Source organism: Lactuca serriola, chromosome 2 (assembly GCF_051521515.1).
Source record: "Lactuca serriola cultivar US96UC23 chromosome 2, Lser_US96UC23_V15, whole genome shotgun sequence".
NCBI lineage: Eukaryota > Viridiplantae > Streptophyta > Magnoliopsida > Asterales > Asteraceae > Lactuca > Lactuca serriola.
Genome location: NC_136409.1, coordinates 178095775 through 178106720, shown reverse-complemented (window position 1 = coordinate 178106720; position 10946 = coordinate 178095775). Strand labels below are relative to the sequence as shown.

At 42.2% G+C, this 10946-nt stretch overlaps 2 protein-coding genes across 2 annotated transcripts; one reads left to right on the top strand and one right to left on the bottom strand.

Annotated features, from left to right (window-relative positions):
• Positions 1 to 515: 515 nt before the first annotated feature.
• Positions 516 to 1738, bottom strand: LOC145087517 (ethylene-responsive transcription factor ERF011-like). Its single transcript, XM_079025482.1, has one exon. It carries the CDS (start codon positions 1365 to 1367, stop codon positions 897 to 899), a length of 471 nt encoding a protein of 156 aa, XP_078881608.1. The 5' UTR covers positions 1368 to 1738; the 3' UTR covers positions 516 to 896.
• A 7323-nt stretch (positions 1739 to 9061) lies between these two features.
• On the top strand, positions 9062 to 9571 carry LOC145089818 (uncharacterized). The gene has a single exon (XM_079028212.1). The coding sequence runs from the start codon at positions 9062 to 9064 to the stop codon at positions 9569 to 9571; it is 510 nt and encodes a 169-aa protein (XP_078884338.1).
• The last annotated feature ends 1375 nt before the right edge of the window (positions 9572 to 10946 follow it).

Genomic DNA, 10946 nt, shown 5'->3' with positions numbered 1-10946 from the left:
ATTTTATAAAATGTAGAAAGAAAGAAAAAAGATTGAAGAAAATAGGGTAAAATGGGTTGTATTTATAGGTAAAATTGTAAGGTTTTTTTCTTTTTTTTTTAAAATGAAATTGACCTTTTATGAACGATAATATATGTAACGGTCACAATTTTCCGGTTGCAATCCATGGTGATGCAAACGAGAAGCACCAAAACGAGAAGCAAGGGCAGGATTTCTGGCGTTAAACCGCCGTTTTGGATCTGCCACATCAGCCATACCGGCGTTTTAGAGACCCATACTGGGTGATCCTAATCTCATGGAGGATTTAAAGACTTGTATGTTTAGATATGCCTTAACATCATTCATATTCTTCTCTCATTCCAATTACGTGGTGACTTTTCTTTTGTGAAAAAACAAACATGTCGAATAAATACAAAAAACAGAAACATGTGTGTCCCTTGTTTATCTATACACAAAATCCATGTCAACTACACAACAAAACTCCCTCTTAATTCTTAACAACTAGCAACTGAAAATACAAGACAAGACAACTTTAGTATTGCATTATTTTCATGGTACACAAAATTCGTCTTATCTAAGATTCTAATCTATCCTTTTCCTAAATCTTATCAAAAAACATTTAATTATTTAAATAAGTTTCTTTGCTTATCAACGGATCACAACCAAACGTTATATTCGATCATTTTCTCGACTGTTATTCCGATCGAATAATCACTTTCAAACACAAATTCAAAGCTTAAAATCCGTTCATAATTGTCGATTAAATGCGATTTAATCACAAAGATGGCAATTACAATGATTCGGATTGGGTAATTTCTTTTTTCAAGAAAACTTTTGACGAAAATTTGTTGCTTCCAATACCTGGGGATGATGAAGTTGCTTTATTTCACCAGTTATCAGTTATCATCACCATCTGGGTATTCGGATTCGGGTTCGGGTTTGGGTTTCTTATTCAAGTCGGGTTTCTCTTCAAACCAACAAGGCTTGAGTGCATGTTGCACGGAAGTACCACTCGTTTCTGCATCCACCCTTGCCCCGACCTCCGTCGCTTTCTTCCGAATAGAAGACGCCGACAACTCATCCGGTGTGCCATCGGACGCAAGTAACTCCGGGAAGTTGAGCCGGGCGGAGGGCCCACGGAGGTAGTAGACGGCGGTGTCGTAGGCTCTTGCCGCCGCGACGGGTGTGGAATAGGATCCGAGCCAAATCCTTGACCGTTTATTTGGTTCCCTAATCTCCGCCACCCACTTTCCCCACTTTCTCATCCGTATTCCCTTGTAAGGTCTGTGATCGTTTTTCCTCTTCCCCGTGGTGGTCGCCGCCGACGAACAACTACATCGCCCCTTTAATTCTCCTCTCACATCCATCGATCTAGGACAAAAATCAAATCTGCAAAACGTGAAACGGATAATCAAACAGCACCGACACCTTTTCTTCTTCCTCTCTCTCTCTCTCTCTCTCTCTCTCTCTCTCTCTCTCTCTCTCTCTCTCTCTCTCTCTCCACCTCCTTATATATATGAAGGTCTGGGTGTTTGGTGTATCTCTAAATAACTGATGAACGAATGGAACAGGCTAAATAAGCGGCCATAAATCAGAGCGGTGATTTGCTCGAGGAGGAAGGGCAGTGGAGTGTATAAATTTCAGGTCGACTGAAGAGGTGATTTTGATAGATGGATCAGGGGTTTGTTGGTGGGGATGAGAGAGAGAAAGGGAGAAAAAGAGATTGGGTGGAATCTATATTTAAAAATTAAAAAATCATCTTCAAATATAGGAAATTCTTTTGAAAATTTATATAACTATTACAATAAATGTTATTTAATTTAATTATTGATTTAAAAAAAATTAAAACTTTTTAGTCTTTAACTTAACTAATATATTAAAAAAAATTATTATGAATCTAATATTAGTTTTATTTTTTAAATATAATATACTTAATTTATTAATTTAAATCAATTCTAAAATATTATCTTTAAATGAAATTATATTATAATTATAATTAATATACTAAATTTGCTACAATAAATATAATATTAAGTTCAAAACATAAATTAAAATTAATTTAAATCAATTCTAAAATATTATCTTTAAATGAAATTATATTATAATTATAATTAGTATACTACATTTCGTACAATAAATATAATATTAAGTTCAAAACATAAATTAAAATTTTAGTGAAAAAATATATTTAAAGACAATCTTTTTAAAATATTTATAAAAATAATGATATAATAATATTTATAAAAACTTAAATAAAAATATTTTATTAACAAAAATTATTTTCTATTAATAACTAAATTTTCAAAAGTATTTTTGTTTTTATTAATTGAAAATAATATTAATTACAAAAAAGTTAAAAGTCAAAAATATATTAGGTTAAAGTAATAACCTATACTTCAAATAATAATCACAATAAAAATTATAAAAATAGTAAAATATGTTATTTTTTAAATCATATTAATTTGAAACTTTAAAACTTTAAATTTTTATTTTTAGCTAATATATTTTGACTTTTTTATTATACCGATTCTAATGTCAATTTCTTCAATTTTCAATATAATATTCCTAAGTTTATTAACTTAAGAGAAAATCACAACTACAGGTGTTTACGAGACAGTTTGGTTCGGATAATAATAAAATTTTGAACCGTGACCACGGGGCGGGTACCTTACATGCACTATCCGTAACCGAACCGGATTATATACAAAACCGAACCGAACCGGACCGTATAAAAGCGGGTAACTACGGTTCGGTTTACGGTTACCCGCTAAAAAATCAAATTTTGTTGGAGTTCTAACATCATACATTACCAAAAAAAAAAAAAAAGATAAATCTGATACATAGACATAAATAAGATACCGTACACTAATACATTTGAAATAAAACATATCATACATAATAATATAAACAAATATAAAAAAATTGAGGAAAAAAAACAAAAGAGGTGTAAAGCCGTTAACTAGTACAAGATATGTATTAAGAGTCTAATTTGGTCAAATAGTCAAATTATTCTTCAATGTTCCATTAATAACCACAACTAGTAAATCATGACATAAGACATACCGATCAATTATATATGCACGACTAAAATAAATACATTTAATTTAATGAACTAATGCTTCAATAATGTGTAAAGTGTGTGTGTATATATATATATATATATATATATATATATATATATATATATATATATATATATATATATATATATAATGTAATACGGTTCGGTTCGGGTATCCACGGATATCTATATATCGAAACTGAAACTGACCCATATAAATCCGGTTTTTTCGGTTTTTGTTTTTCACGGTTTCGGTTTTTTTCGGTTTCGAGTTGACCGAATCGGTTCGGTTTTGTGGTTTTTTTGCACACCCCTAATCACAACAACGATTTCTTAAAACCTTTTACCTCAAAAAAGCCACAAAATTGAAAAATGGACAAAATAACAATTATTTTCGTAATAAACCATATGTGAAAATCTGGTTTACTGCAAACTAAGTTTTTTTAAACCTTTTGCAGCTCAATACTTGCAATAAAATAGGTTGATTGTGATTTTTTTTAAAGATTATTGTAGATCACAATATGACCGGAAAGAACTTAAATGGTATGATGATTGTTATGAATTTTGTATGCAAAACTGATTTTTTTAATAGATTTTTGTAGACCCATGCGATTGAGAGCAATCAAATGATATGATGATTGTTATGGAGTTTTGTCTTCATAATTTTCACCGAATGACCTATTTTATAACTAAGAAAAATCTGAATTCCCGACATCCCAATTGGAAGCGTAATTTGTCCATGGGAAATCCTTGTTACAAAGAACACGGTGAAAAAATCAACTCAAACGGAGTTCATATGCGAAATTACGAAACACTAAAGTTATGTTTTTTTTTCTTTTCATATTTTCACCATTTAGTCTATTGTGGAGCTAAAAAGAATACGATTTCCCGACATTTAAATTTAGAGTGTAATATGTTCATGGAAAACTTTTGATACAAAGAGTGTAATTTAGAGTGTATCATGGTCTATCCTTGCCACACCAAGAGCCAAATCTTGGTCTTATGACAAGTGCCAAGAGTCACATCCTAGTCTTCATTGCAAGTATCCCAAAGACAACTAGCAACATACATAAAACTATCGGGTCCAGGCCCTAGTCTTGCATACAATTGCCAGGAGCCACTACCTGGTCTTTCATACATATGTCAGGGGTCATCACTTAGTCTTCCATGCAAGTATCACTAAGACAACTAGTATCTTACATAGTATATTGAGAAGACACACCTTGCCAAAGAAGTCCACAACTAACTGATGTGCACAAAATATACCTATCAACTTTTAAATTTATAACCTAACAAACTTATACTAACTATGCACCTATAGGCAGTGTACCTAGTCAGATTATAATATAGTTTGGGTAAGTCGGGTGTCGATCACAGGGAACAATATTTAATTAATAAAATAATTACTAAAAGCTAAACTAGGAAAAACAACTAAAAGTGGGGGGGGGGGGGGGTTATCTGATTTTACAAGTTCAGAAAAACTTAAGCTCTCAACTAAAAATGATTATTGATGGTGTGCCTAGGGCAGCACAGCAGAACCGCGTCGAAGCCCTAGAGCCGGGCACACCAGCCAGGCTCAGCCCAGCAGGCTCAGCGCCCGCTGGCGCCCCCGGGAGCGAAACGGACAGGTGGAAGGCTCGCGCCCGCCAAGTAACGCTCCTTGCTCCAAGACAAAAGATACGGTAAGGAGACAAAGGGCAGGATCAGAGCATTACCGCCGGAGCCAATGAGAGCGCTCTAGCGGTTGAGGGCGCACGACCCTCCAATCAGCGCCTCTGACCTTGTCTCCTCCAAAAGTGATCCTGTCTGGCACGGACTAGGCAGGAACGCTAGGTATAAAAGGATGTGCACACAAGACCAGCGAGGTAAGTTCTCTAACCGATCTTGAGAGAACAAACACAAACCCTAAAGTCATCCTAACTTGACCGTCGGAGCGTTCTCCCGGGAACCCCTCCCGGGAAGTGGCTGACGGCCCTTGTTCTTTGTGATCTTGCAGTTATAATCAGGCAATCAAGAAGATCTCATCCCAGAGTCAGAAGCAAGGTCTCATCCGGGACAAGGTTCCATCATTTGGCGCCATCCGTTTGTGAGACGAAGAACACAAACAAAAGCACGAAAGCAAGCATCAATGGCGTCCAACGGTAGTGAGGGACGACCAATTAGTCCCATACATCCCATGACGACGTTGGACGAAACGCCACTGCCTACAGCGACCAACAGGCCAGTTTTGGGCGAAGGAAGTTCTACAACAGCCGCCGGAAATATTTCACAACAGTTGTTTTCTCAGCAAGGAACAACTTCGGTGGAGCTGCCTTCGCCTACACAGCTTCAGATGCCGCCGTTCTTTGCGCCGCCGCTGCAACAGGCACGGACAGTTCACTCAACTGCACCTCCGTCGAGCCATATTTTCAACCTTTCACCGTTATTCGTAACACCTACATCGTTCCAGACGACTAGTGGACAGAGTTCCACAACGCTACTACCACCATTGGCGCAAACCATGATGAACCATTCACCACCCATCTACCCGACGGTTGGAGCATGGACTGGACCGACTATCCCCCCAAACAACAGCTTACGATAGCCGATAATGATCAACCCTGTTACATCCATGCACCCTTTCTCCACTAGCTATCCCCTCCAGTTACCATTCCAGCCATACCCCTCTTATGGACCAAGTCCAGGCTACCTTACGCTCCCACAGCATGGAATGAGTTCTCAATACCAGCAAGGGACGTCGACTGCTCCAAACCAAGATGGTTTTTCCCGGAGCGTAACATCTCCATTTGTTAAAGAGCTGTTGGATTACGAAATACCAAACACTGCAAAGCTCCCGACGCTTAAAACGTACAATGGAACCACCGACCCAGATAGCCACATTGATACATATGAATGGACGATGACGTCGCTAAAGCTTAACGAGAAGTTTTGGTGCACATACTTCCCAACGACGCTCGATGGCAACGCCGACACATGGTTCAAAACGCGACAACCGGGCAGCATTTCAAACTTCGCTCAGCTCAAGTACCTCATCCTCACCAACTTCATGCAGCTACGTAAATACAAAGGCGATTCTCATTCAATTATAGACTGTAAACAAAGGGAGGGGGAGACTGTTCGAGAATACTTTACAACGTTCATAAACGCTACGCTGGATGTACCGGGGCATGACAAAGGGCTCATTGCTGGCGCTTTCACATGGGGACTCCTGCCTGGACCCCTCTCGCAAAAACTCATGGGAAAGAAGCCTCTAACATGAGCTGAGTTGAAAGAAAGAGTGGAGTGATACCTACGACAGGAGGATGGTGAAGCAGCCAAGCAGGCCTACTTGAATGCTATGGCGACTAGACATCACCACCCGACCCACACGGATTTCCGGGGGGGAGGAAGACACTATGGCCAAGAAAGAAGACCACCGCCACGTTTACGACCATTTATTAAAGACGACAGACGGGGTCGCCGCCCAGAAGTATATGCAGTGTCTGAGAAACAGCAGCCAGCCAAGTCGCCTAAGAGTCGGTACTGTGAGTACCACAAAATCAAAACGCATGATACAACCATCTGTTCGGTACTAAAGAAGGAGATGGAGGAGAAACAACTTAAGGGAGACCTGGTGGAGGTGGTGCGAAGCCTACGCGCCAAATTCGATGCTAAGAACGCCAAGGGTCCACCCCGCGAAGGAGTTCAGCCCAAGGAGATATTCATGATACGCAGCAAAAGAAGTAGGGAGGAACAGCGGGGCGAGCAAGTCATTGTTAAACCGTCAGCACGCGCGCTCACGTTCTCCATACAGGATCCCCGGCCGGACGGCTGGAAAGGTGACAACCCTCTGATAATACAGGCATCCATCAAAGACGTGACTATCCATAGGGTCTATGTCGACACCGGGAGTTCAGCAGACATCATCTATGAGCATTATTTCCGGCTCCTTCCAGATCGCTGGAAAGACAATTTGCAACCTACGACGGGTAGGCTGGTGGGATTCACCGGCCACAGCCTGTGGCCGTTGGGCACGATCCACTTCCCCTTAACAATCACTAGCCACGACAAGTAGCGGAAGAAGACCGCCCTGATAGACTTTGTGGTCATTCGACACTCGGCGGAGCACAACATCATCTTAGGGAGGACTGCCCTCTTGAAGCTAGGGGCCATACCTTCAACCATGTTTGGGATCATGAAATTCGACACACCAAAAGGCGAAGCCACGATTTTGGGGACCCCGCCCAGAGAATTGCGGTGCTATACAGTTATAAAGCCAGCAGAAATAACCAAAGGGCCCAAGAGGCCCAGGGGCAATCCTGCAAAGGGGAAGGAGGTAATCAATGAGGGATACCCCGACCAGCCGGTCAATGTTGGAAGCGACCTCCCAAGCCACACAAGAAGAGCACTGGTCGATCTGCTCAAACGCTACAAACATGTATTTGCTTGAACCCCCACAGATATGGTGGGGGTAGAAAGGAAGGTCATTGAACATAAGGTAATGATCAAACCGGGGGTAAAAGAGGTTAAGCAAAAGAAGAGGGTACAAGGAGGAGACCGTAACAGGGTGATCAATGCAGAAGTGTCTAAGCTGACGGAGGCTGGAATAGTAAGGGAGGCGATGTTCCCAACGTGGATTGCAAACCCAGTTATGGTCCGCAAGCAGGATGGGTCGTGGCGCATGTGCATTGACTTTTCTGATCTAAACAAGGCATGCCCTAAGGATTGCTACCCACTCCCGGAAATCGATCATAAGGTAGAGTCGCTACAGGAATTTAAGCTAAAATGCTTCTTGGATGCATACAACGGGTATCACCAGATATTGATGAGCAAAGAAGACGAAGAGAAAACAGCCTTCTATACAGACCATGGCACGTTCTGCTACACCAAGATGCCTTTCGGGTTAAAAAATGCAGGGGCGACACACCAGCGACTGATTGACTGGATATTCGCCAAGCAAATTGGAAGGAATATTGAGGTGTATGTAGATGATATGGTGATTAAGAGTCCAAATGAAGAAAAGATGTTGCAAGACATCGAAGAGACTTTCAAGACATTAGAGGTGGCCAAGATGAAACTAAACCCAACCAAATGCACGTTTGGAGTGGAAGAGGGGCAATTCTTGGGCTACTATGTTACTAGACAAGGCGTCCAGCCCAGCCCGACCAAGGTCGACGAGTTCATCGAGACGCCAACCCCAAACTCTCTTAGAGATGCACAAGGTCTGAACGGGAAGCTCACAGCTCTAAGCATGCTCATCTCGAAATCTGCCGCCAAGGCTATGCCACTGTTCCACACCTTAAAGGGATGCATCAAGGAAAACAATTTCCAATGGATGAATGAAGCTGAGAAGGCGCTCCAGAGAATCAAGGAAGCACTGCACAAGCTGCCGACTCTGGCAACCCCCATCCCTGGAGAAACATTACAAATGTATCTTTCAACATCAGGCGAAGCGATATCATCGATATTGGCTGTGGAAAGGGAAGGGGAGTAGAGACCGGTATACTTTGTTAGCAGAGAGCTGCAAGGACCAGAACTCAACTATCCCATGCTGGAAAATTGGTGTTGGCACTCATCTACGCTGCGAGACGATTAAGGCGATACTTCCAGGCACATCAAACCGAGGTACTCACAAGCTACCCCATTAAACAGATCTTGCTTAAGCCGGAGACGTCGGGTCGGCTGGCCAAGTGGGCAATTGAACTGGGAGAGCACGATATAAACTACCGCCCAAGAACAAGTATCAAAGGGCAGGCGCTGGCTGATTTCTTACTAGAAATTCCTGACGGAGGGAACCCGGCGAAAGAAAAGGTGTGGGTAGTTGAAGAGGCCCCTACCGGCGATGGTTCATGGACCCTGTACACGGACGGAGCGTCCAGCAGGGAAGGCTCAGGGTCGGGGCTGATCCTAACTAGCCTAGAAGGAGAAGAGGTAACCTACGCCCTCCTTTTCGACTTCCATACATCGAACAACGAGGCGGAGTACGAGGCGCTGCTTGTAGGGTTGCGACTCGCCAAACAGATGGGTGCGAAAGCTGTAACAGCACTAACCGACTCAAGGTTAGCAGTGAACCAAGTCAATGGGAGTTTCGAGGTAAGAGACCAAAGAATGGGAAAGTATGTAAATATGGTAAAGCAACTGGTAGGATCATTCGGCCAATTTACAATCAAGCAGATACCCAGAAGTGAGAACAAGAGGGCAGACGCTTTGAGCAAGCTAGCGTCCACTTGTTTTGACCACCTGTCAAAGAAAGTTTTAGTGGAGGTGCTCCGGGAGAGAAGCATTGATGAACAGCAGGTGAACATCCTGACCCCCGCTGGACCCACATGGATGACACCGTTCCGGGAATACCTCCAGAGAGGAGTGTTGCCGGACGACCATGACGAGGCCAGAAAAATACGTATAAAGGCGCCCTCATATGCAATGGTGAACGGGGAATTGTACAAGAAGGGATTCACGTCTCCATGGCTAAAATGTGTAGATCAAGCCAGGGGAGAGAGATATTGCAGGAAGCACACTCAGGGCAGGTAGGCGCACACGAAGGAGCGAGGGCTTTGACAGGAAAGGTGCTACGAATGGGGGTATACTGGCCGACGATACATCAAGACGCGGTAGAAGTAACCAAGAAATGTGGGGAGTGTCAGTCTTAAGCCCCAGTCCAGGCGAAACCCCCGGCGCCGCTAAGCAACATATCCATCCCATGGCCTTTCTACCAGTGGGGCATAGACATAGTGGGTCCATTCCCAGAAGCACCAGGGAAGCTGAAGTATATGGTGGTAGCCGTGGATTACTTCACAAAGTGGATTGAAGCTGAGCCACTGGCATGCATATCTGGGAGGCACATGATAAAATTTGTGTGGAAAAACATCATGACAAGATTTGGAACACCTAAGGTTCTCATCAGCGACAATGGTTTGCAATTCGCTAAGAACCCATTCAGAGAATGGTGCACTGCCAAAGGGATAAGCCAACGCTTCACATCGGTGGCACACCCTCAAGCGAACGGTCAAACGGAGGTGTCCAACCAAACCATTGTCAATGGGATCAAAAAGAGGTTGGGCAAAGCAAAAGGGAATTGGGCAGAGGAGATACCAATGGTGCTATGGTCATACAGGACTACACCACGGAAAAGTATAAGGGAAACCCCTTTCAGCTTAACATATGGGACCGAAGCCATGCTCCCCATGGAAGTGGCAGTGAATACGCTAAGGGTGGCTAACCAAGATGAGGAAAGCAACACACAAAACCTGAGGATAAACTTAGATATCCTAGAGGAGAAACGTGAAGAGTCGGGAGTACGCCAAGCTACGTACAAACATGCAACAAAAAGGTATTATAACCAAAGGGTAAAGGAGAAGGCCTTCAAAGTGGGTGAGTATGTCTTGAGGAAAAATGAGGCCAGTCGGGCACAACCCCAGGGAAAGCTGGGCCCAACGTGGGAAGGCCCATACAGGGTCACAGAGGCAAACAGGAACGGGGAATACGTGTTAGAGACGATGGAAGGAAGGCCCATTCCAAGAACATGGAATGCTAGGAACCTAAAGAAATATTTTTTCTAAGGAAGAGGAAAGATGTAACCCTAGTTGGTTGATGTTCCATTGAGTATGTTGCACCCTAGAGTACTTAGAGTACGTCTATCCATGCTAAGTGACATGAGAATTGATACTCAGTGTATTTCTATGTTTAAAGACATGAGTTTAGTACTCGAAACATATAGAATTTCATGCATAAGTGACATGAGCTTAATACTTAGTGTATTTAAAAAACCCGCGGTTAAATAATAATGCAATTGCTGATCTCTCATACTTAGTGTAATAATCTCCAATGATTGAATGATGAGTGCTAAGTGCATTCAATGTGAACACTTAGTGTGTCAACGGTAACAAAAACAAGGCAAAATGTTTGG

What these genes read in the sequence shown, in the direction of transcription:
- LOC145087517 (XM_079025482.1), bottom strand. Translation starts at nt 1,367, where the DNA reads ATGGATGTGAGAGGAGAATTAAAGGGGCGATGTAGTTGTTCGTCGGCG.
- LOC145089818 (XM_079028212.1), top strand. Translation starts at nt 9,062, where the DNA reads ATGGGTGCGAAAGCTGTAACAGCACTAACCGACTCAAGGTTAGCAGTG.